The sequence below is a fragment of the Ascidia mentula genome, chromosome 5, assembly GCF_947561715.1.
Source record: "Ascidia mentula chromosome 5, kaAscMent1.1, whole genome shotgun sequence".
Lineage (NCBI taxonomy): Eukaryota > Metazoa > Chordata > Ascidiacea > Phlebobranchia > Ascidiidae > Ascidia > Ascidia mentula.
Window position 1 is genome coordinate 18,946,423 of NC_138570.1, and position 26,226 is coordinate 18,972,648.

The following is a 26,226-nucleotide window of genomic DNA, read 5'->3' on the forward strand; positions in this document are numbered from 1 at the left end:
TTAAAAAAAATCCTACGGCCCGGAAAGGTTTCAAATGTTCGCCTATATCAAGCGACTTCTCCACTTTATGCTTTGTTTAAGTTCGCATCCAAATTCACAAGTATTGCTGCCTCAGTATATACATTTTGCGAAAACAAAATAGTGTGAATTGATCATGGAGGTGTACCAAAGTTACATTGATGTTTTTGAATGGTAATTATGCTCTAATTTGTGTATATACTTGTGTTTTGTTTTTGTTAAATCCATTGAAGTTGTGTTCAGTCATGCGTGAAAAATATTTCGTTGATATAAAAAAAAATTTCGCCGAAATGACAGAAGTGAAATTGCAGCAGTTTGATAGAAGTTCTGGAAAGCAAAGATTAAAGATGGGATCTAAGGACATTCTTTGTAAGTATTTTGAAATCTTTTCGTGTGTTTTAACATACATTAAATTTTATGAGCCTTTTTTAAAAACATTTCGTAACATTGATTAAAATATACGACCGAGGCTTTTCTCTGTCATAAAGCAATCTGTTTTTCTGAAATCAGGGGTTAGACACCCAGGACCTAGTAGCCATAAATTAGAATCTTTCCTGACCCATACACTTTACCAGATTGAAAGGAAATTTGAAAATATTTACTGATGTTCTGCACAATATTTCCAAATGTGTTAACATACGAAAAGTGTTTGCTATTCTGCACTTCATCCTCACAATCAAAAGTCATGCAAAAAATATCCAATCTGTTTTCACCAGTTTACATTTTTTGATAAAATTGACATGTGTTTATTTGAAGGGCGACAGTTGATCCATCATCAGGATAACCCAAATAGATATTTGTGGACTCCTCATTATGCTCAGGCAGCATTTGATTATGCCGTTATAAAAATTGTTAATGTGGGATTTTTTGGAACAGATGAAATGTCGAAGAAATTCTTCTTTCTTGTGTATTTGGAGTACATGACGCAGTAAGTCAAATATGGTGATTTCGAACACTTTGGACAAGCAAAATTTAAAGCAGTATGCTGTCAAACATATCAGTTCTCAACAGTGCAGCTTGGTGACTAGTGATGTTGTTGCACATCAAACATCCATGTGAAAATATTCAATAAAAATTCTTAACAATGTCTATGTTCAACTTCTCCGTGAACATTTATGAAAAAGGAAAGTTCTTTGTGTTGTTACTAATTGTGGTAATCGCCTAAGTATATTGTAAAGTCTCATTTGTTTTTATACCTCTTAGGGTCACATGGAATGCATGTTGCAGCCATAACTGCTTGGCAATGTTGTGGCCATAACTTTGCGGATGAACCAGACAAAAATCGTGTTGCACCTGGTGCACAAATTGTTGCCATCAAGATTGGTGAATCCAGACTTGCAACCATGGAGACTGGAACTGGTTTAATCAGAGGGGTCAGTTTGATATTTTGTTTATTGGAAAATGTGTAAATTTTTGTGTTGTATTCTGTATTGTTAAAACAGCTGGAACAGATGGTTACTATTTTCTGTGTGCTTGAAATTTCATATATTGACATATATACAAAATTGATTGCACGGACGCATAATTATGTGCAAATTATGTATCAACTTACCTTTTATCAAATGTCACAAACTCTGAAATTAAGGAATTAGGAAATAACCACCTATGTTCTTCCAGTTTACATCAGATTGAAGAACCAAGATTGTCGACATCATTGACGCAACAGGTAGTGGAGATGTTGACACAAGCACTGTAATTACTCCTGATCGTGATGGAAATATTGTTGATCTAACTGGTCGAACACTGAAGGTGCATAGTTACTTTGGTATTCATGCTGATATGTCAGCATAATGTTTATCAATGAAACATGCAGTTACGTGTGGGCACATGCAGTTACGTTGTCTGTCCAAGCGGAGTAATATGATTATTGAGATTTAATGAATTTATTTATTTATTTGGTTGTCTGGACAATTAAATATTCACAGAAAGAAGGAAAATACATGGGATTCCCAGCACAAGAAAATTACTGCCACTACACTAGGCAAGATTGAAGAAAGCACCAAAGCAGACCAAAGAACCCTGCAGGTTTCAGTTGTTTGAACATTATCAAACTACATTCCACAGAAATAATATCACATGCCAACTTGCCCCCTTTTTCATCAGAAGTCAAATTTTATAAGGAGGATCTCCAGGCACAAGTGGAAGTTTTGGACAAATTAGATAAAAGCTGGGATGCATGTGGACCAGTTGTTGATTGTGTTGTGTTTCATGATGGCAACACCTACCAGTAAGTAGAAAATCATAATTCTTCTTGTACTGTTTTTAATGTTGTAATTAACTGTGTTCTTCACAAACAAATCAACTTCAAATTTCCTTCTTTCCCAAAATTACTGAACTCATATTTTTACTGAAACTCGTTTCAATTTAGCTCTTTTGTTTTTAGAGCTTGTGTTGACATTAGTTTGTCTGGGGACTTGCAGTCTTGTCCAGTATTAGCTGACTGCCATGAATCACAGCAGTATGCAACCCTGAGTAGAACGGCTATGTTCAACTTCTCTGTAAATATTTATTAAGAAGGAAAAGTTCTTTGTGTTGTTGCTAATTGTGGTAAATGCCTGAATGTGTTGTAATGTCACATTTGTTCTTTGAATCCTTTACTATAGAAAATAACATTTTTCAGGGTCACATGGAACGCATGTTGCAGCCATAACTGCTGGTTATTTTGCGGATGAACCAGACAAGAATGGTATTGCACCTGGTGCACAAGTTGTTGCCATCAAGATTGGTGATTCCAGACTTGCTACCATGGAGTCTGGAACTGGATTATTCAGAGGGGTCAGTTTGAACTTTTGTTTGTTGTAAATGTGTAGCTTTTTGTTTTGCACTCCGTATTGTAAACAGCAGGAACAGATGGTTACATCATGTTAATATCTGTGTATATACGAAATTTTGTATGTTAACGTACATATTTGTGTTGCAGTTATCAGAGGTTGTTCGTCTGGGATGTGATCTTGCTAACCTCACTTATGGTGAAGCGTGCCACTGGCCGGGGGGCTGGGTAAGAATGTCACCTATCATTTACATGTCATTGAATTTGTCATGTGTGTTTTTTCAGTAAAATCTGCTCCACTATAGAAGAGGCCGTCACCAAACACAATCTCATATTTGTGTCAAGTGCCGGCAACAATGGTCCATGTTTGTCGACGGTGGGCTCACCTGGTGGCACTACAGAGCATATTATAGGTAGGTTATGCTGTGTGCACTTAAAATACCATGTCCATAAAATGTTGATACAATTTCTTGCATTTTAAGAAACCAAAAAAATTCCATTTATTTCATGCCAGGCGTCCAAAACATATTCACAAACCATTTTCACCCTGACTTATTTTCTATATCAATCAGTTGCTTTGTTATCATTCTTAAAAAAATTCTTGTGAATTGTTTCTTTGGTAGCACCTGTGCTGTTGGTAGACTGTATGGTTTCCTTGTCTCTATTTTCAGTATCACTCACATGGCGTTTTGCTGGCATTCAGTTCTTTACACAATAAAGGTTCTCAAACTCCTTATCTTGTTCTTTAGGTGTAGGAGCCTGGGTATCTCCTGACATGATGACAGCTGAATATTCGATGACTGAAAAACTGCCTAGCAACCAATATACATGGTCGTCAAGGGGCCCATGGTAAGCAATAAAATAACTTGTTTTTTGTTGTTAGTTACCTTGTGTTAATATTCCAAATGTTATTGAACCACATTTTAGTGTGAATGGGGCACTTGGCGTGTCTATATCAGCACCAGGTGACGCCATCACCTCTGTTCCAAATTGGACTTTACACGGGAGACAGTTAATGAATGGAACCTCAATGTCTTTACCAAATGCGTGTGGTGCAATTGCACTTATTTTATCAGGTAGACTTTCATCTGGTTTGGACAGAAACTTATAAATTTAAATCCCAAGTAAATATTGGTTTTTAGTTAAAATAGTTGTGTATTTGGTGCAATTTCACTTTATTTCTCAGTAAGATTAAATGATAATGAAATAGCTCAGCAACTAAAATTTTGAAAATGTTTAAATTATACAAAAACACAGCATCAAAACATAGCTCTATTGAATGCTTTGCTCAGGGTCATGGATTTTTACAAGTATGTTGATATGAATATACTGGAAGATTACATATAATTTATATCTCTCATTTTTAAGGTAAATGAAGCATATGAATATATAGTAAATAATGCTGCTGCACCAGAAAACAAGATTTTTTTTGACATTTCACTTCCACAATCAGGAAAAGGTAATTGTTGATAGTTTAAGATAAATTGTTTTTTGCAACCTGTATAGTTTCTAAATTTCAGTTATCTATCAAGATCATGAAATCAACATAATATTTAACTTGTTTGCAGGAATTTATTGTTTGAAACCACGTTTTGTCAGTGTGACTGTCGAACCCAAATTCCACTCTTCAGCAAGTAAGCACAAAAAATATTAAACAGTTGTCAAACCCTCTTTGTAGTCTGTGTTTGTGGATGAACGTTCATTTCTCAAATCTTCAGGTCCTGAGGAAAAGATTGAATTCAGTTGTCATATGGCTGTATGCAGTGACCAGCCCTGGGTAGTTTGTCCAACACATCTTGAAATGATGAACATGGCAAGAGCGTTTGTCGTCAAAGTACGTTTTATGGCTGCCACCAAGATTTGCCTAAACTAAAAAATTTGGAATAGACTTCAATAATATAGTTACGCAAACACCAGGTAAATAATGTTACTGGAAAGATGTTGATCTGTTGTATGGATTCTAATTCATGTTTGTTTAAATTAAATCATCATCTGGTTGTATTTTCAGGTGGATCCAAGAGGATTACCTCCAGGTGTGCATTATGCCCAGGTTCAAGGTTTCAACACAAAACGTTTGAATGCAGGAGTACTTTTCACTCTGCCAGTCACTGTCATTAAACCAGAAAAGTAAGATCCTTCAGTTTCCTTTCTTTTAATTAATTTTATTTTTTATGATTAATTTATTGTAATTTTTTTGACTTCGTTTCCCAATGAATGAATAATTTCACAAAACTCATAACCTGAGATATCTTTGTCAAGAACTGATCAACTCACTAACTACCGACTTCAACAAGAACAACGAATGTTTAAACCTGGACAGATAGCAAGAAAGTTCTTCCATGTACCCGAAGGTGCAACATGGGCAGGTCAGGATTTGACAAATGCACAGCACAGATTCAAACTAGAATTAACTTTATGCTAAAAATGTATTTTTTAGTTCCTAGAAACAGCTTGCTTGAGCCTTGTATTGACTCTTATATTAGGATCAGACAATTACTTTTCCCACAGAAATGACTTTGAAAAATCACTCAATCGATCAGTCAGCAAGATTCGTGTTACACTGCGTCAATATTCGACCTCAAAGAGCATTTCGTGAACAAGAGTTTTACAAATTCGCAAATGTTCCAGCAGGTGGCTCCACAGAGCAGGCGTTTGCTGTTCAGGTAACAATTCCTGCCTTTGTGCACAATAATATTATATAATATCTAGCATTTGTAATTTTTTTACCTCTACATGCATTGTTTTGCATTACTGTTTTACTTTTTAGTCTGGGATCACAGTAGAACTCTGTGTCGCCCGCTGGTGGTCAAGTTTAGGTGACGTCTCCATTTCATATGACGTCAAATTCCATGGGCTTACCATTAGCAATAACTTGGTTATGGTGAGTGTAATATTTCTACATTTTACTCATTACACAGAATGTATAACTTAAACCGACCACTTCATTCACTCTGATTGGTGAACCACTGTAGTCAAGGTTGTGGGTTAAACCTCACCAGGAGCATTTTGCTACCACTAGGAAGCTAATATGTGACTTAATCAATTAGTGTTGGTAATATCACTATAAATAAATGAATGATATGATAGCTGAGATTTCATCTTATGGTATTTGGTCCTGAAACACAAAATTTTGCATGTGTGTTGTAGCACTATAATGAAGTAAATACAGAAAGTAACGTAGTCATAAACCTCGCCAGCATGCAGCCAACGGAATTCATCGCCTTGAAGCTTGCTCATTGGAAAGAGAGGATCTCTCACCCTCTATAACCCTCAAACACGTTGTACAACCCCTGAGAGCAACTGATCATTGTATACGTCCATTATCAGCTAGAGATCATGTTCTTGGAGATCAACCAACATATGAGATGATCAACACATACCCTTTGCATGTGGTGAGACTGTGGTTGATTTGAATCAACAGGGACTTAAAACTGTTCATGTTTTATTCACAAAATTATCGCATAAACCTAAAACAATTTATGATGAATTTAAGTTTTAAACTGAGCAGCCTCATTACCTGCAGCTATTACTGGGGCTACTATCGCAACTTATCAACTCACCATTAATTGTCTGCAGACAAAGTCATCTGACGTCACCATATCCTTTCCCATGTTGTCGGATTTATTGTACGAGAATGAATATAACAGTCAGATATGGTTGATGTTTGATTCCAACAAGTGCTTTGTGGGTGCAGGAGACGCTTATCCTCACCAGGTATATTCATAATAGTGATTACATATCATATTTGCAATTCGACACAGTTGATATTAGTTTGTTATGTATGTATTAATCTTACAGTACCCAATCAAATTGGACAAAGGTGAATACACAATACGCTTACAAGTCTCCCATTCATCGAGGGACGCCCTACACCGACTCAAGGACGCCGCACTAGTGGTGAAAGCCAAACTGTCGTCATCAATATCACTGGATGTTTTTTCCACACACAGAGACGCGTTGATGGGAAGTAACAAGATGTCGAATCAAACAGTGATTCCTGGACATCCATTTCCATTCTATGTTGCTCCTTTACAAGAAGACAAGTAAGATTGTGTTTGTTTTGTTTGTTTGTCATGTGACAAGCGCTAAACAACATTTAAATCACTTTTAAATATTTCAGATTACCAAAGCATGTGACTGGAGGACAGTACCTGATTGGTCAGATGAGCATGGCAAAAGGGGAGCTTGGAAAACGTGCAGTAAGTTGTGTTAATTCAAACACTCAATTTATCTTCCTCTGAAGCAATGTGTATTGTTAACAGAGCTTGAAAAGCGGAAAAAGGTCCAAGATTTCTGAAGAGGTAGAATAACAAACTATGTGGAAATTCACCGTTTTTCTTTGTTTCTTTTTTTCATGTAGATGATGTCCTAGGATTCTGCATCTAAATCAGTAAATCTTATATGTCGCATATCTTGTTTCCTGCAGTACACACACAAATTCATGTACGTCCTGATCGACCCACCGAGCAAGAACAAAACTAGCCGCAACTCAAACTCAAAAGAAATCAAGCAAAAGCTCCAACCAGTGTGTGGATGACGTCAGAGACCTTCAAATTTCCTGGGTTGCCAAGTATGACGTAACCAAATCTGATAATTAACAAAATCATTGCTGACACGATTATATCCTAAACTTTGATATTCCGTGACAGACAAGAAAGACTGGACTTGTTTGATAAACTGAGGTTGGACTGGGGTGAACACATACCTCTTTACATGGCTAAACTACAAGCACTTGAAGCAGCAAAGGTAATCATTAATTTATTAAGACAGGTTAATTTGTAAAAATTCCTGGAAATACTTTGAAAACAAAAGTTATTTTTTCACCATTATTAAACTCATGCATTTGTAGACAAGAGAGGAGAAATTGGATGAAATCATAGAGACGGCTGATGAAGTTATATCTCATATTGATACTCATCAATTATCAGCTAACCTTGGGATTAAGTGCGACCCAAGACCAGATGCTGCTTCCATAAAGAGGTAAAACCACCAGACTGGCAACCATTAAAATTCTATTTCTGTGTAAAACGTTTCATGCGAAGAGCTTGTGGAAGTAATGTTACGCCAATAATGTTCTAATACAGTACATATATATAGCAACTTAGCGGTTGCTTGCAAGTCAAGCAATATTACATAAATTTAAGTCATTCCATGTTAAATCATCACCTAAACCTCTTTAATGTAGATGAAACATATGTGTTAAGTACTATGGCACAGTCACTCATGCCAAATTTTAGTTCACTCAGATCATTGGTTCAAGAGTTATGTTTCCATACAGTTGTCGTTTTGGGGCAAAGTTCAGGGGTTTGCCTTCTGCTTTAACCCCTGCATTTCGAAAACTACTTGGCCAAATTTGATGACTTCGGTATTGTTTGAAGGAGAATTGTCTGATTTTCAAAGTTATAAACTCCAAATATTTTGCACCCGAGAATTGTCTGTATAATCGGTTTTGATTTTTTTGTTTCCTTCTTACAATAAACCTTTTGACCTTTATTGTAACCCTGAATTTGACCTGGCCTGATTCTTGACCCAGAGGTTGTCAGATGTTTAACTTTTAGGTTTAAAAACATACAGCTTACAGCTACAACATATCAAATCATTAAGTGGTAAAAGTTTTCGGTTTCTTGTTATATCGCTTCATAAAGATAATATTGGCTAAGAAACATCTCTTTTGGTCATGCATGAGTAATTTGGGATATACTTTGTAATTATACACAGCATGGAATATTAAATGTTATACTGTAATTTTACCACAAGCTGTGGTATCAAATTGGGCAATTTTAGTGCATTGAAATTCAATTTTTTCTAACAACAAACTTGTTTTCCTTTCTCAAGGTACACAGAAAATAAACCTTATTCATAAATACATAGCACCCCACTTCATCCACATTCTGAAAATTGTTCCTCTTCTGTTATAATATGTGTTTAATAAGGCCAATAATTATGTTCCTATCACACACGAAATGTTTCCTTCAGTGGTCCAACAAGTTTCCTCCTGGTTTGGCCAGTAGAACAATTAAGATGGTTTTAAGTGATTTGACATGGAATGACCCATTTACATTTTCCTTCGCAGTGAAAGTGAAAAACAGAGATGTCATCTCATTGGATCGCTCGTGTTTAAAGGTTGTGTTTTAAACACATTTCTTTCTAAAAAGATGAACCGCATGAGGGCGCTGACAATCTTAGTAGTTGTGATACAACTTATGGTGAAATTTGTGGACAACTTCAAGAAACTTTCGAAAGGTTGCAAATGTTTGCGGACATGAACGAGAGCAAGGTGGGATGGAAAGTATATATTAACATAAGCGCTATTATGAGTTTGTCGTCTTAACTGACACTTGCATGTTATACCAATAGTTAAGAGAAGATCATCATGTTCAATTCATTCTATACAGAGTACCAGCATATATACACAGTATAAACAACACCAGTGCAAGCTTTTAATGACATTTTTGTCGTTTCCAGGTTCTGCCTTTTGTTTTTAAACACGCGGTCGCCAATAAGAAATATGGTCTGGCCGCCCGAGCTCTGCTTAAACAAAGCGACGACAAGAAATGCAAAGAGACTGACTTGAAACTTATTGAGGTTTGTATCCAAGTCTTAATATGGACGTGTTACGTCACCTGTGTTTTGGGACATCTTAAAACTATTTACACGCAAGAAATTCACTTCAAGCTTTGTACCCAAGAAACTTGTCGCTCGTGCGCGACCTAACATGATTGTTTGATCAAAAATGGTTTTAAACTAATGTCTATAACTAAAAAACAAAGCCAGAATCATTTCTAGAACCACACAGGTATTTAAGTACAGGTTTAAAGCAAACCAATTTCGAAATATCATTGAAATGCAAAATGTAATAAAAATAAAATACAGTAAGTTTTACTTGTTGTTGCATAAAATGCAAAAACTGAGGGTGATGTTTGTAATATTTTTTCGAGCTGTGTTGTTTCAACTTACCACTGTTTGTTGCAGATTTGTCGCAAACTTGGTTGGGAATACGTGGCGCAATACATTGAGATGTCCCTTCCAATAAAATACCCAGCCTCATTCATTCCATTTTAAAGCGATACAACGTGTATTGTGTGCCGCTGTTTGTTGCGGTTTATTGCCGTCGTCCATCGCAGTTTGTCGCTGCTTTTATCTAAATTTCAATTTCTGTTTTTACTGGCAGAGATCTGAACTTTGTTTCACTGAATCAGTTTTTTACGGCCATATTCTGCTCGCATAGGCATCAAATTTGATGTCACATGATTTATGAAATATTTGCAAAACTTGATTTTTCGACAGCATTGAGGAATTATTCTTGATTTTTAATTGACAGCGAAACAACTTCCACGCAAACCTATTTTACAGGGATGTTGGTTTTTAAGCAATTGTTGCTTTCTGTGTTTTGCGCAATGAATATTGAAGGTAATTGCGTACAACCTTCTCTAGAGACGTTTCTACCATGTTTTTTTTTATCTCGTTGTTGTAACCAAACGTGGTGTTTCTGATGATCGTACAATAATTCCACTTTTGTGTAGAAAAATTCTGTCCTTTTCTCAATTTGCAATCTTTGGTTGCTAACAAAGTACCAGAATCACAAGGAAATTAAGATGGAGCATTGGTTGGTTAAACAAAACTTTGCTGTGTACTGTCCGAAGCAGTTGAATTGGAAACTATACCCTTTATCTAATATTATTTTGCGCGAGTGGCACGTTAATATTTTTTGTCGAAAATCTGGTAAAAATTCCCATTTCACGATTAATGCCTAGAACAATGTAGTGTTTCAGGTTCTTTACATGTACCCACATTCGTGCAGTTTTGCTTTATTGGCCAGAAGAATTGCTGGTGTTTTGTAACACATGAAGGCCCCCTCCAAATTGCTCAATTGTAAAACAAAGACGTTGCAGCTGATTGAAGGTAATGTACGGTCAGAATTGGTGAATGACTGAATGTTTTGTGGGGGAAAACTTAGCTCTGTGGAAGCTGATAAAGCAGTTCTAATAACAAAAGGAAATGTGCAGAAAAGTGTTTGGAGGCTAATACAAAATCACCAATGGGCACAACTTTAAGATTCCATTATCAGCAAAAAGATTATTGATGTATTTTGCTTTTATTATCCAAATAAAATGGCAATTCAAACGTTACTTTTGGAAACCATAACAGGAACGGTGTACAAACTGACACAAAATCTAACTTGCACCAATTTTGGTATATAGCCTACATAGCAACGTGTTGCACATATAAAGAAAAATCTGTCGGCCAAACAAAACACAAATTTTCACCGGTCCGACTGGAACTGGGTAACAAGCGATATCGGTAAGAGTGACAAAACGGTCCTTCTTCACCATCACACATCCAAACACGGTACCCCAGCTCAGTGCCCATCCATTGAAACCTGCTTTTCAGTGACATTTGTTCAAGAACCGACGGCAAAGTCTTTGGATGTTTGTGAGGCCAAATGACTTCATATGACGAAAGCATCTGTAAACATTCAGAAAATGATTTTACCGGGAATTAGATAATTTTTATTGCATTTCGCTTCTACCTTTTACTAATTAATTCCATTTTTAGTTGCATTTATTGCTCCTGATACACTGGTTTGTGCTTCAGGTGTTTACGGTCACGTGTGAGCGTGCGGTTGTTTCCTTGTCTCCGCTACCCCCTGCTTATAGGTTCGCTACCACACTGTATAGTTCACTGTTTGAGCTTTGAGGAGATAACGTAAAGAAAGGACTTCCAGTGGCGTATTTTTTTATTTTATAGTGTATTTTATTGCTTTCATTATTACTACTATTATGTAATTTTTGCAGAAACTGACGATTCTTATGGTAACTTACATATGCGAAATCGATTTTAACAGTAAAATTTGCTGACGTAAAGGAGAGGCTTAATTGTTGCTTCATTAAATACAATTTTAAGATAAATATGTGTCAATTCTTAAACCACTAAATTAATGGAGTAAAATTTCTATATTTAAACAACAAAAACCATTGCGTAAATTTGATTTTTGTCAGAAATCAACCACAAAATTATGTCTCATTTCCTAATTTGATTATTATTTCTATTTTTGTTATAATACCTCTAGTGGCACTGTTAAAGTTTATGTGTTGCTTAGTGACGCTTGGGAAAAAATGTCAGAGTTTTTGTTTTTTGTTAAAAATCATTTATTTCTGAAATCACGAAAACAAAACACAAATAATTCGGGAACAGGAAATAGTTTTCGTGTTGAGATTCTGCTTCAATCCAAATCACTGGAATCTGGATCGGATGAGGGGAGGGATCACTGTTGACCTTCATCCAAACCCCAAACTTCCGGCTGAAAAAAGTCACAAAAAGTTTTAATTTTATGAAAATTTCACAAATAAATGTTTTCATAAAAATATAAATTAAATCCTCACAGGGTTTTCCATATTAGCAAGTTCTTCCTTCACCATCTTAATCGAATCTGGATCCATTTTGCACTGAAGCAGAATCAACCCCCCAACCTTCGGTAAAATCTCACAAATTTTTTTCACGTCGTCTTTTCCGCGAAACTTGTTTCCCATCAGGTCGAGAATTCTCAACTATTTAAAATAAAAACATTGTTTGTTGGAAATATTTCTACACTAGGTGAACCAGGAAGAAGCAACATTTTATCCCAAAACTAAAACGATTCCGTGTTTTTTCTTTGAATAAATAAACTTTTGCAAAAAATGTCAGGGATTTAAAACAGAATCTTGGTTACAAAATAAATAAAAACACAAACAAACCTTTGGTTCCATTCTTTTTATTGCTTCACAAATAATCGTTAAATCTTCGGAGTTCAGGTCGCATCCCCACAGCCACAGCTCCAAATCGTTTCTTGTAACTTTTGGTAAAAATTCCGCCAAAACCTGAACGATTGAGTGAAGTCGGGTTCCGGTAAAATTTAACCCCGGAGGACAAAACTTGGCGAGGTTTTCTTGGTGGCATTTTTGGATTTCCTTTAAATCCAGAAAAAAATCTGAAACAAAACAGAAGAAAGTTTATTAAAAAAGCAGATGTCTGGTTTCCAGTTTTAATAAAATCACTTAAACTAAAACTTACTTTATTCTTGCACAGAATTCCCCACGTTTAAGTCGGATTTAATCAACACAAGAACCAACAAATCAATCCAATATAAAACGTTTAAATTATCACAAAATATAAAAATTACACGACAGAAATAAACGCGTCTTTCCTCCACAACATTTAATCACAACTAAAGTAAACTGCATTGAGTGTTCGGTTCAAACAATGACTGTGTGACGTAACAAACCTACTCATTGTTACGCAATTAAATGTTGTGTTTACAAACACGCATTAAACTGTTGGCATTCATATCATTTACTCACTCAGTAGATCGTAACCCCTGGGTTGAGATTGGAGATATCTTGAAAGTGCATTCAATAATTTCGCACGTTTGTCTGGAAAACAAGAAACAACAACATTTGCAATAAAACTGTTGACATGTAGTTGGTTTGTTTTTGCCTTTGTTTTCTAGAAACACAGCAACTGTTTCTTAAAGCTGAGCGGAACATGTGCATTAACAAGCTTTAATCCAATCTGCATTTATATCGTGTACTCACGCAGCACTCCATGATGCAAACGGAAAAATCTTGAAAGTGTATCCAATAATTTACCACTATTGCCTGAAAAATCAAACACATTTTTAGGAAAAATAGAATTGTAGACATGAATTTTTCTTTACAAATGACTTTTACTTAATGTTTTGCATCCAAATGTAATTATCATTTCTGTACAGGTCTGTATTCAAGCTTTACGTGCATTAACACGTGGTTCTATGGTACTGACTTATGTGGATGGAAAGATATGATCTTATTTTGGTGACATAACATAAGTGTAAAAATGTGAGCAACATTGGTCTGCATACCTGTTTGCTGACTCCCAGAATCTGTGACGTTGCCAACAGAAGTAGCATCACACTTAGACTCATAACCAGCCTCAGCATTGTCACTTCTTGTAGCTGTATAGAAAACAAATACATCAACAAAGCAAATGTAATGACAATGGTTTTGACTGCTTTACTCACCACTTGTCTCTCCAAGCAAAAGGCCACAAGTAAACCGTCGCGTCATGGCCCAGCGTGCCTTTCTAACCAATTCTTCCAGAATTTGGTCAAATTCTTTATCTGGCATGAAGAAGGAAATGTAGTAAGCCCCGAGGAATTCCTGCAGAGTTTCATGTGAGTAGTAAAAAATTGCTTCGGCACCATCAAAAACTTTTCGCTGTGGTAGCCAGGAATACTTGGGTAGTTTGATTATAATATTTTGTACTTTGATATAATCAAGACCCACTTCAGAGAGGTCTGTATGGGTAAACACAACAGTTTTACGAGTTTTTCCATTATACGCCATTTGGCCAAGAGCTTTTATCACAAAGTTTGTATCCTTGTCCTTCGTATGTTCTGCCACATCAAGTTGTTGCAAAACAGCATTAAATATGTTGGTAATTGTGCCATTACTGTTTTTGTCACCAAATAAACTGGCATACAAAACAAATTGCAAAAGTAATGGATTGCGACAAAAATTTAGCACTTCTGCAGATTCAGTTTCAAGTTTTGTCCACAGTTCACTTGCTTTTTCACCACCATAAAAATGAAAAAGCTTTTTCATGTTTTCTGCAGAGAAATCATGGGCATTAATGATGGATTTTGGACGAATTTCCACAGGAATCGTGAGCAGGGAATGGGGGCGGGACGTAAATATCAAAGATGATTTTTTGAAGAAGGTTTTTCCGCACAGATTGGCAACAAGCTGTTGAACTGTCAAACGATTTTCGTAACTTGCACTTATAGCTGTCATACTTTCTAGTGTCCATGTTGCCTGATCTAATCCATCAAATAATAAAACACATTTTTCGGGATTTTTTTTCATCCATTTAAATGCAGCATCTCGTACAGTTTGTTCAACATCAGGAAACTGTCTATCAAGTATAAGCTCTTGCAGTGTTAGTTTTTCATCTCCAAAGTTTAAATACATGAAACTTAGATGCACCACCAAATACTTCTTTTTCATGCGTTTAAACAGTTTCTCAGACATGGTGCTCTTCCCTGACCCCGCTGCGCCAATAATTGCAAGAAATTCATCACCTTTTTCAATTGTGGAAATCAACTCCTCAAATGTTAGGGGTTTGCCCTGACCTTGATCCACTTTGTCCTTTGCTGTTGGTGGCAAATGTGACCTTTCATTTTTGGTATCGACACCTCTGTAGAAGTCAATGACCTCTAGGGAAGGATGGACATCAGGAACTCCCTCTTCACATAAACCAGGAAGAGGAACCACAGCCTTAAGATCATTTTGTTGATTTTTGAGGATTTCAATGGCTTTGAGCTGCCTTTTCTCTGCAGACAAAATAGACCAGTGAACACACTGTTTATATTGCAAGATCTTACTCCAAGTTTGCAGTTCAACTGGCTAAGTTTTGGGAGAACAAAAACATTTTATTTGTTTTATGGTATGGTATAGACACTGCTTCAATAAATTTTTACAAAAATTTTGTGCTTACAAAAATGTACGCGACCAAAACTAATTTCCACCCCTTCTGAATAAAAACTGAATACAAATCTTTGTTGGCTAAACTTTTTAAATGTATCCCTGACCTATGAGTTATAGTAAGCATATTAATTTACCTTCATCTTGTTGCTCATCTGCTTTGGTGTTTGATGAATCTTATTACAAAATTATAGTTTAAAAAAGTTGATTTTCTTTTTTATATTTTCAGCAAGCAGAAAACTGGAACTACTCAAGCACATCACATTATTTTAACACCAGTTGGAGACAGAGAACATTATATATTTGTTTACTTGTCTTTGTTTGAATTTGCAACATAATTGTATAAAGCGAAGTCTGTGTAATTACCCACTTGGGTTATAAAGCTGCTAACTTTAAAAACGGAACATAAACATAATTTACAAATGAATGTTTTTTCTCCATGGGCATGTTCAGTGCTTGTTAACTATGACATGTATTTGTCACCTGGTGTATTGTAGAAATTTTTTGTTATATTCACATCACCCTGAACCCCAACAATGCTTTTAGCTATATTTGCTCTCTGTATTGATAATTGCTGTGAAGGACCTGGTTAAAAAACATAATTTAACACAAATCAAGCAAAGGAGGGCGCAGAAACTGCAGAAATGAGATACTTTGAACAATAATACCATAACGTTATTGAGAAAATAGTTGTTCAAACACACTTCCTACCTGGTCTTTGTGGTTCAGTTTCAAAATCGGCCACACGTTTTGTGTCTGGAATTGGTTTCCTCGGGGCATCGGGACTCGACATGATGAGTGTTGGCTGTAGCTTCTTTCAAATGTGAAGCAATATCAAAACATGACAAAAATTTTAACTGCAAACAAAAACAGACTTCTCAAACTAAGGTCCTTCAGTATCACTAACATAAGATTTGGCATATAGTTGCAAATAAGTCAACGACCATATCACCAAAATATCTACCACCGCCAACAACTGACTTCGGTTGTTATCAGCATTAATCTCACAGACCAACGCTGGTAGCAGAAACAACCACAGTACGTACACACAATAACAAGTAAGAAATTCTATGTTAAATGCCCTTCTGGAATTACTTTTTTTTAACAAGTAGATGTTTACAGTTTACCAAAGTTAAATAACACTTTTTACTAAGTTCGGTCGCTATCTGGGCTAGTTTGCGATGTCAATTATCGTTGCGCAGACGACTGATGACGCTAACTATAGATGGCGCTATTGAGTAAACATAAAAATATTCCCCCAAAAAAACAAAAGAAAATATGTATTGTTTTAATACTGTGTCGATTTTTAAAGTGTTGATTGGTGATATTATTCCAAATTAATGAAATTGGTGTTAGAAAGGATTTTCGAATAGCTTAAACTACAATTTATCGAGTACTAAGTCCGTTGAACTTTTAAGCTTCCCATAATTCTCCTGAATTGAGACTGGCGTCATGGCACGACTCAAATAACGATGTTTACCTCTAGTAACGAGCAGTTTTTGTTAAGATAGGTGTTGAGCCGACTACATACACTTTAAACTCTATTGATTGGTATTGATCTTCAAATCAGCATATAATGTAGGCCTGCACTACTTTCCGGAGGAGTAATTTTCAATACAGTCATGTTTGTTTCCGCAATGACCTGTCTATACACATTCGTTTGTTTGACATATTTTCTTGTATATTGCCCGACTTTTTCTAGCTCATAAATATTACTTTCTAGATATCATTAATGCAATACCATTTGAATCTTTAAAATACGCCATATGGCTAATATATGTACCTACACTTAACTTTGCATTAGTATTAAACGATCTCAAGGAAAAAGCAGTGATTTTGACGCCGCTTACGTGACACAAACATGTTGTTTCATGGCGGGTCTGAACTTTGGCTTTTCCAGTTTCCCGATTTGTTTGATCAGAAAACATAAAAGCGAAGCTGAATGCGCTGGAACTTTTGACGTCACCGCTGACAAACAAACCTAATGTTCACGGGGAACAGATGACTTTTTTGTACTCATACTATGTTATTAGGTGTGGCGAAAATGACACACGGCACTAATGTTTTTCTTTTTGCTTCTTTATTACGTTTGCGCACAACACATTGCACAATTCTTTTGTTTTTCATCGGTTTCCTGCACTCACGTTTTATCAAATTCTCAATTGGACTTCCTGTAACGCTTCATTGGTTCACGTGCAAGGCGTTGATTGGCTGGTGCAAGGAGTGCTGCGTGAATGACCCGCTAGTCATTAGGTGTGCGTCGCGCTATACAGTGGTTTTCATTTTTGCCAAGCGCGCATTTCGATATTATACCGGAAATCAAAATGATTTCACCACTCCTGGACTCGTATCTTCTAGGGCCGTGTAGAAAACATGTGGCCTCCTAAGCGTTGTTCGGTTTACAGTAGTTCTAAGTGCATGGTGACCTCTACTGTGAATTATATGTTTTGCGGGAATAAATGAATGCACGCAAATATGAAAAGAATCCTTAAATGCGTTCATCAATGGTTTACTTTCACACATTGGGTACTGATAGCTTGTAAGCCCCATATAGGTTTGCGTCATAACATTAGCATGTCACACTAACTTGTGTTCCGTAATATTAGCATCTAATTTTTACATATAATGTACGTGATAAAACAGGTGAGTATTTCAAGCAAGTAGCATAAATAAGCGACCAACACTACTTTTTCAACAAAGTCAAAAAAGGTAAAATATAACTATGTTCGTTATGCTAACGTTAAAAGAAAACAAAATCATAAATTAATTGTTAAGTGTTTCGTGAAATCATATGCAAACTGTACGTGTCCCTTCTGCCGAAAAGGTTGAACTAGCTTGCTTTAACTGCACGCCACGCTATTCTCTTCGTTGCGTTAATAGCATCACACAAGAGAAAAACTTTACGTGTGATGTGATCAGTGAAGTGTGATGTTTTTGGCGCACTGTAACTTTCGTACTTCCTACAGTTTAACGAAAAGAATGTGATTGCTCTTTTGCCCCAAATAAACGGATTTGCTCTGTTATTGGGGCAGTATGTCCTTTTTGTTGTGTCGATTCATGCTTTGTAAATACAAAAATTCAACATCGTGTTATAGTGTACGTTAGCGATAACAATATTGTCATCAGTATTAAACCGCATTTTGAATCCAACTTACATAACGTTGACATACGTGCCCCTTTAGGCAATACCAAACATGCACATCAAAGCTATCTGTTGCTTTTTAATAATCAAACTATATTTTTAACTACAGTTGCAGACATTTGACAACAAAACTAACAAGTGCATCAACTGTTTGATTAGTTTTTCCATTAGCGACAACAGCTGAGTTTCGTGAAATATCACGAGCATCAATCCCACACATCAGCAACCCGATTTGACAAACAATTTTGTTTCTGCTTCTGGACAACCAAAGCCTAAAGTTACTGCTTAACCTTACGCTAAACATTTTCAGCTACATTTCCAAGAATATTTGTTATAAATCTATGGCCAACTATAGCAAAGGAACCAATAAACAAGTTGCTTCACAGCAAACTTGAAAGATAGCACAAATTCAGTTCCTCATTTTACTAAATCAATGGCGATGAGTTGAAAGGTCAGGGTTCCGCTCTACCGAAGATTTTTGTAGCGAATAACGTAATGTGTTATTTTTTTAGCGAATAACGTAAACGACTTACAATAACCTTGCGTCGTAACAAGTACATTATCAGCACAGCAAGCAGCAACGCACGGCACCTCGATCACGCATGGGAAAAACTGTGGAAGGAGAAGTGCTGGAAGCAAACAAACGCAGTCAAGCGTGAGACTTTTTTCACACAACAAAGGAGAAAGCCAGTTATGTATTAATTTAAAGGAAAGCATATAAGGAAAGACAGACTTGTTTCTATATGAGATAATTTTAATAAAACTTTTTCACAAATCGCACTCATAGATGTCACATGAAAAATAACTATTAGTGAAAATGATTTATTTTTACGTACGGGGAAACACCAAACGGTGTCCGTGGATTAAGTTTTTAACTTGATTGAAGTTATGGGAAGCAAAGATTAAAAATGGGATACATATAAGGACATGCTTCGTAAGTATTTTTGAAACTTTTTCTTGTGTTTTGACGTATATAAAATATTTGTGGTTTTTGGCGAGAAAAATTGGTGACATTGGATAAAATGCACGACCCAGGTTTTTTCCTGTCATAAAGCAATCTGTTTTTCTGAAATCAGGCGTTAGACACCCAGGACCTAGTAGCCATCAATTATAATTTCTCCTGACCCATACACTTTTCCAGATTGAAAGAAAATTTGAAATTGTTTACTAATCTTCTGCAAAAAAAATACTAAACGCATTAACATACAAGAGGTGTAATTCTGCACTTCATTCTCACTACAAAAGTCATGCATAAAATTATTTAATCTGTTTTCTCCCGTTTACATTTTTTATAAATTAGTCATGTGTTTATTGCAGTGCGACAGTTGGTCCATCATCAGGATAATCCAAACAGACATTTGTGGACTCCTCATTATGCTCAGGCAGCATTCGATCATGCCTGTGATGCATTTGTTAATGTGGGATTTTTTGGAACAGATGAAATGTCAAAAAAAGTTTTTGGAGTACATGAAACAGACAAGAGATTTAACAGTAAGTCAAAAAGGTAAAGCAGGGTACTTTGTGACAGATGACACAAAAAAACCAAGGTGACTAGTGATGTTGTTGAACATCAAATATTCATGTGAAAAAAAGTTCATGAGGGCTTTATTGTTTTTTTGTGTTTAACAGGCACCAACCAATGCAATCTTCCAACGATACAAGCAGCACTGTTATGCAAAAAACTTTCCCATCAGACAACTTGATAGAATAAGTGGTCTCTGTTTGCAGGAAACCCCATTTTGTCGTCCAATAGAGGATGATCAGCTTGTAAGTAGAAGTGGTAAAATTTGAATTTGCATTAAGCATTAAGAAGTACTAGTTTTTTTACTTTGTTTATTTTTGTTGCATTTATTTGCAACAGGAGATGCATATTTTAAACATTTGTTTATGTTTTTTTTTTACATCACTTATATTTTTTTAATGTCATGAAAAAATATGTTGAAACTAGATCTTGGTTCACAAAAACATTATAATATTAAATTATCTTCATAATTTCATATTTCCATTTATATTACTGATTTTGTGGTCAGATAATATGTAAATTGTGTCCACAATTCCTGAATAAAACTTTTAAGTCAATCTTTCAAGCAGCTCTTTCAAATATGTTTGATTATAAGCTGAAAATTATATTTTGCCCTGATAAGGGCATCATCAGTTTCTGTGAAAAGTAAAAACAAAAGCAACGTAAAATAGCTAAGTACAAGCGAAGGTCTGTTCATTGCTTTTGTGTCCAAAATGTCCACATTTATGTTTTTAATTTTTCAGTAAATATTTTATGCGTTGAAGTCAGTTATATTGATTTTGTATTATTCTAAACTTCTTACTCACAACAAGTAAATATGCCTTAAGTGTTTATGTGCACGAAAACAAGTTTAAACATAAAGAATATAAATAAGCACCATCTATTTTATTTTTCAACCAGCTTCGTTGTTTTTCAATGCTGACTCTGGAGTTGAATTAAAGAACATTTAGTTTTAACAAATGTATTTTGCAATGTGCTGGTGCCATGGCTTCCACTATTGTTATCAATGTGCTAGAGGAGATTACAGAATCGGATTTGTCCCACTTGAAGGTTTGGATAAGTTTGTATGTTTAAAAAATTCCACAGAATTAAAATTACAATTGGATTAATATATTAGTATATGACTTAATATTTATCCTTTAGTGTTGAACCCATAATCTACCCTTAATATTTTACAAAATTTTTAAAATCGACGCCTATGATATCATCTATATGTCGAATCTATAATTTATCATAAACACTTGTGCATATTTTGGGTATCTGTTCTGTTTATTCTCAGGTGTTTGTGGATTATGCAAAGAAAATTCAATGGTATGGATTCACTTCTATATTGCAGGTATAATTAAAATATGTCAAACACATGTTATATTATGTGATATATACGATACATTCAATGGTATTGGAAACAAAATTATTTGTAACTCACCAGTTTTCTGGTTGCATTGTAATAAATTACTTATAAATGTTTCTTTTTGCTAGGAATTGGTTTTTGTCATACATGAATACAAAGGCCCTAAATATGGACAAAATAATGACTATCTCAAAACAGTTTTGACAAAATATTCCACCTCAGAATATTCCTTTGATCTACTTTCTGTAGCATTTGATAGCTGTATGTGCTACACTCTGCCTTCAGTCAAGGATGTTACACACTCAAAAGGTTGGTTCTGTGGTGTATATTTCTATGTTAAAAAAGCCATAATATTGGAAAGCTGCAGACAGGGTGTGTACATGCACTGTTTCGACCTGTAAGGTAACATCCGTTTGGCCATAGTGCGCTCCACAGTGGTTCGTCGTCTCTGTTGTTCGGTACTCAGTATAGGGTACCAAAACAGATCGACTTTTACCGAAAGGTATCACAAAGTGGAAATTAGTGTGCCCGCTAGTGTAAAAGCTAGCACAGTGCCACTGTCAACACCTGCACTGATGAGACCTTACAGGTCGAAACAGTGTGTGTACACACCCTGTCTGCAGCATTCCAATATTTCTATGTGCTGAACCAATTTTAAATTTTCATCATGCATGTATTTGCATTGTACACGTCCTGTGCAAAAAGTTGTTCCACTATTTGTGCGTTAACTTGCACTGGAATTTAATGAAAAGATTCAAAATATGTAAACTATAGTTATAAATGGTATCGTTTGCTTACAAATTGCATATTTGTAATTTGTGGTTTTGAAGATCTTCCTGTCGACTACATGAAGGTGGTCTGCCAGTTTGGTTACAAACACATTTGTCCCGAGAACAGAAGAAAAAGCTTCGCACACTGGACAATGTGAGAAAGAAATGGAAAACAAACTTTTAGACGGATCGAGCGTTACATAAAATCCATGAACGACGGAAACTATGATCTGGGAAGGCTTTATTTGGAGGTTGGTTTTCACTCGATGTGTTTTAGTATTTGATGCTCTGTATCAATTGCACATTTCTTGACACATAGATTCTTTGGTTTGGTTCTGCAATGTTTAATGCATTTACTGCATGATCGGTTAATGTTTCTGTCTTAATCACGCACTGCTTTCACTTCTGTTTGGATCCTGTTTTGATTTTTTCCCATTTCTGACATTATAAATATTCTACCTCATAACTGATCCTATTTCAACGTTTGGTCACTTAATTACATTTACAACTGGTTTTGACGCAGGACACAGCCCGACATGAGTATTTTCTTGCCATTGAGCTTCAAATTGAAGACTACATCAAAAGCATAACAGAAGTGTGTGTGTAAAGTTATTCTTTTACCTGTATTTAAGACATTTCATAATGGTCATTGTAAGATTGGCTTCACAATGTTCGCCAAAAATTTGAAAAGAAATATTGGAAAACTTGTGCAGTATTTTCTCTTTTACTGTGCATTATTGCATGTGGTCTTACATCATAACTTATGCTGCAGGGTGTCAGGACCATGTCAGTTGACACATCATACGAGTACATTACAGCAAATGCTCAGGATTTTATCTTCAAAAAGTCTGAAGATTTCATAATAATACAAGACTTTACTGTGCATACAGTTGATGGAAGCAAAACAGTAAGTTATAGGGATTTGACAAAACTCTAATTAAGTAACTTGTTCAACTCGTGTCTCCCTCAAATTGTTCATGCCTATCGGAAGTGCATGGTGTTTAAATATTACCATAGATTATGGTAATACAGTCACAACTCTGCAGCTTTGCCACCCTAAATTTAACTCACATAGACTGCAGCATTAGTTCAAAGCATAAAATAGTCACAAACCTTTATAATTAATAGCTTTATGTTCCAACCCAAAATGTATGTTAAAGACTAAAAGACTGCTGCCTAATGGTTTTTAGTGTTTGATGACACCCTAATAATATTGATGACATCATTAGTCATACGTGTGACACACCCTAGTTTAACATGACAAACTGATATTAACAAAGTCATGTATTTTGGAAAAGAGGTGATTAATGCTTGACTTGTTCATTGCTCCGTTATACCTTTTCTACATATCTTTTCCTGTACTATCTTTTAAGTTATTGAAAATATGCACCCCCACATCATTCCTTTTTAATGAAACTGCATATTTTATTCTGACTTCTACACAAAAATCATAGTTTGGAATAAATTTATTGTTCTTCATACTGCGTCATTATTTATTTTCAGTCGGGTGAAATGGAAGCAATTTTTTCAAAGGCTTTGGAAATTTATCTGAGTAAAATGAAGGTAAATGCTTTGGTGATTGTTATTATTTCAAGATGGTGACTGTTGTATGTTTGTTAACAATTAAATGCTATCTGGTGACATTAAAACTTGATGCTTTTTGCAGAAACAAGAATGCACATGCAAGGGTGATGTTTTTCAGAAACATTCTTTTGCAAATGATGAAGCAAAGCAACATCTTGAGACAGCTTTGGATCCAAGGTTTTCTCAATTGGTTTTGAGGAGAAAAATTCTATTGCTGCTTTTGTTATATTAATGGATACTGGTTTTAACATGGCAACAGTCCCCGAACAAAACTAGTAGTTAAAAAAGAGTCGTTCAAAATGTTCAAAAAAAAAGAGGTAATCATGATAGTCTGGAGTTATTCTGAATTTTATGTGCACCACTGTACAAAAATATTGTGTTCTAATGTATGGTTTGTTTCAGAATGTAATGCACTGCTTACAATCGAATGCTGTTAGCAGCTACAGGGAAAGCATGATGGTGTGTTTCCTTCTAATGTTGAATCAATCGATTTACTATATTTGTGGAATTGTTGTAAAATTGTGGCAACTATTTGAACTCTATGTTAAGCTGATTAAATGGGAAATACAGAAAAAAAGATCGTTCTTCGTTGGTCATTTTGTTGTGACTATTAGTCAGACAACAAGGATAATATTTATTTATTACAGACATTTGTATTTTGCTGTTTCCATTGAACCTGTTTTGTTTGTGATTTACGAAGCTCTCTTTGCAATGGAAGAACCATTTGAAGAATATATGTGCAAAAAAAGCCATAATATTGCAAGCTGTACACACCCTGTCTGCAGCATTTGAAGAATGTCATAAGAAATGTTTGAAGTCTGGAAAAAGAATTCTCTCTTCGTCGCAACTTTAGGCAAATGCAACGTTGAGGAAACAAATGGAAAGTCAGTTTATTGAAAAGGCAGAGGAGGAAAAATCTTTCTTCAAAAGTTATTTCAAAGTAATCATTTTAATTTTTTTAAATTCTTCACAAACACATTGTTAATCCTAATATCACAGTTAGCAATTGGGATAATTAAAATTGCATGTGGATTTGTGCATTAAATTTTCTTGCATAGCAAATATTTTTTTGTGTTAAATAAAACTTTTGTTTCAGAGGAAACACGATGCCACCTACTTTGAAAATGAAAAGAAGTTAGCAGCAAAGTACCATGAACTTATGGATAACGGGGTAAGAAAACTTGAAACTGTTAATTCAAGGAATTGCTGTTCGTACTGGGATCTGTTAGTTGACAGTATTATTTGAATAAGTATAATGTATAAAATACCCTTGTACGGAAGACAATATACATATTTCCATTAAATATATTCTTCTGCCTATTAACCACGTCAGTATATCACAAAAGAAACAAGATTTATCTCATTGTGGGGTAGGATGAACTGTTGTGCTATTTTGGAGGCTAGACTGGTGGGATCCATGGACTAACCTTGTGGACCATAGTTTGGTGACCCCTGGTGTAGAGTCACATGCCCTTAGTAAACCTTATCCTTTTCCTTTAGTTATCGTGTATCTGCAACATTAACTAGAGGATGTCATGTCAATGTCTGGGTTTTGTTGCAGATCTGCATCTTGTGTCTCTCTTGATTCCAGAGTGAACACACCAGCTATGATAAATTATCATTGAACATTTTACTTGATCTGTTACTCTTTTTGCAGGAACTCAAAGCAGCAGAAGCCAGGTTAAAGGTGTTGGAGAACCAAAAACTTGCTTCTAAGAAGGTAGAAAAATGTTTACTGTAAAAAAGAATTTTGTGGTCGGTTTTACTTTGTGTATTCAGTGCTTATTTTAACATAATTAGTTGATGTATTCGAATAACAACAATTTTGTAATGTGTTGCGATATATATGATTGAAAAACAAACATGTGATGCAACTTTATGTTGAAAGAAACGCTTTTGTCAATGCAGTAATTCTGCACACAACTGACAACCATTAAGTTAGATTATGATCAGTTTAACAAATCCATTACTTTAGGCTGTGGATTGTTTTGTTCCTCCGAGCGAACTGACATTTTCCATGGACAAAATTATTGACAACGGAAACTTCAGGCTTGTTAAGGCGTGGAAAGACATGCATGGAAATGTAATAGTGCAGTACATTAACATAGAGGACGGAATATCGACCGAACAACAGATAGAAACGTAAGTTTTGAAATATATTGACACGGTTTGGGGTTTCAATCACATAAATGTTTTTCATGTAAAATTCAAACATGGATCTACAGTTGTTCACAAATCTCAGTAATTGAGCTGGTACGTTTGTTGTAGGTTGACGGAGGGCGTCTCACTATTCCGGTTGGCTAATCACGATCACGTGATCCGCGTACTCGGTCACACTCGCCAGGGAAACGACTTCGGAGTTTTGTTCGAGTACGTGGACGGTATGGACATCTTCCCCTTCCTCCAATACACCAGGAAGAAGGATTTCTGGCTCCCTCCCCTGGCCAACCTCCGACTCTGCCGATATCGCAACTGAAATTCACTTCCTTCACTCCGATTCAATTTCTAGAGTCGGTGACGTCACGATTGATGACGTAGTGATCACGTGCAGCCTTCGTGCCAAAGTGACCGG

The 26,226-nt window shown here is 35.6% G+C and overlaps 3 protein-coding genes and 1 pseudogene across 9 annotated transcripts in view; 3 read left to right on the forward strand and 1 right to left on the reverse strand.

Annotated features, from left to right (window-relative positions):
- The first annotated feature begins 309 nt into the window (after positions 1-309).
- LOC145901532 (tripeptidyl-peptidase 2-like) lies at positions 310-10,634 on the forward strand (annotated as a pseudogene). Its single transcript, XR_014402546.1, has 31 exons — positions 310-387; positions 775-946; positions 1,020-1,391; positions 1,636-1,767; positions 1,944-2,043; positions 2,122-2,245; positions 2,402-2,516; positions 2,639-2,793; positions 2,939-3,016; positions 3,074-3,201; positions 3,538-3,637; positions 3,716-3,864; positions 4,046-4,098; positions 4,157-4,247; positions 4,357-4,422; positions 4,507-4,622; positions 4,797-4,915; positions 5,048-5,154; positions 5,297-5,451; positions 5,556-5,669; positions 5,986-6,180; positions 6,365-6,502; positions 6,587-6,831; positions 6,909-6,987; positions 7,051-7,089; positions 7,215-7,358; positions 7,438-7,534; positions 7,638-7,768; positions 8,862-9,065; positions 9,254-9,373; positions 9,761-10,634. The product of XR_014402546.1 is annotated as a tripeptidyl-peptidase 2-like (transcript).
- Positions 10,635-11,931: 1,297 nt separating this feature from the next.
- Positions 11,932-26,226, reverse strand: part of LOC145901533 (NACHT, LRR and PYD domains-containing protein 1b allele 5-like) — a 31,093-nt gene continuing 16,798 nt past the window's right edge. Inside the window, exons 1-10 of one of the 3 annotated variants that reach the window (XM_082989252.1) lie at positions 15,997-16,136; positions 15,769-15,870; positions 15,423-15,461; positions 13,824-15,134; positions 13,665-13,757; positions 13,360-13,422; positions 13,126-13,197; positions 12,523-12,755; positions 12,172-12,336; positions 11,932-12,089 (exon numbers count right to left, since the gene is read on the reverse strand). In XM_082989252.1, the coding sequence (XP_082845378.1) occupies positions 12,054-12,089; positions 12,172-12,336; positions 12,523-12,755; positions 13,126-13,197; positions 13,360-13,422; positions 13,665-13,757; positions 13,824-15,134; positions 15,423-15,461; positions 15,769-15,870; positions 15,997-16,078 (2,196 nt within the window). In that variant the 5' untranslated portion in view covers positions 16,079-16,136 and the 3' untranslated portion in view covers positions 11,932-12,053. Of the gene's footprint in view, positions 12,090-12,171; positions 12,337-12,522; positions 12,756-13,125; positions 13,198-13,359; positions 13,423-13,664; positions 13,758-13,823; positions 15,135-15,422; positions 15,462-15,768; positions 15,871-15,996; positions 16,137-26,226 lie in introns of those variants that run through there. The other 2 variants (XM_082989254.1, XM_082989253.1) reach the window with 2 other exon arrangements.
- On the forward strand, positions 19,757-24,450 carry LOC145902753 (uncharacterized). Of its 4 annotated transcripts, none has more exons than XM_082990854.1 (6): positions 19,757-19,931; positions 20,057-20,194; positions 20,850-20,999; positions 21,229-21,285; positions 21,429-21,609; positions 22,131-22,305. In XM_082990854.1, exons 3-6 carry the CDS (start codon positions 20,934-20,936, stop codon positions 22,226-22,228), a joined length of 402 nt encoding a protein of 133 aa, XP_082846980.1. In that variant the 5' UTR covers positions 19,757-19,931; positions 20,057-20,194; positions 20,850-20,933; the 3' UTR covers positions 22,229-22,305. The 4 variants fall into 4 exon arrangements, with proteins under 4 accessions (XP_082846980.1, XP_082846979.1, XP_082846977.1 ...); XM_082990853.1 differs by having other exon boundaries at positions 19,757-19,918; XM_082990852.1 differs by lacking the exons at positions 19,757-19,931; positions 20,057-20,194; positions 20,850-20,999; positions 21,229-21,285; positions 21,429-21,609 and adding exons at positions 22,594-22,665; positions 22,843-22,977; positions 23,574-23,633; positions 23,737-23,971; positions 24,057-24,450 and having other exon boundaries at positions 22,167-22,321.
- LOC145902752 (uncharacterized) lies at positions 24,459-26,142 on the forward strand. The gene is made up of 5 exons (XM_082990850.1): positions 24,459-24,594; positions 24,751-24,825; positions 25,312-25,374; positions 25,630-25,796; positions 25,923-26,142. The coding sequence occupies exons 1-5, from the start codon at positions 24,532-24,534 to the stop codon at positions 26,128-26,130; spliced, it is 576 nt and encodes a 191-aa protein (XP_082846976.1). The 5' UTR covers positions 24,459-24,531; the 3' UTR covers positions 26,131-26,142.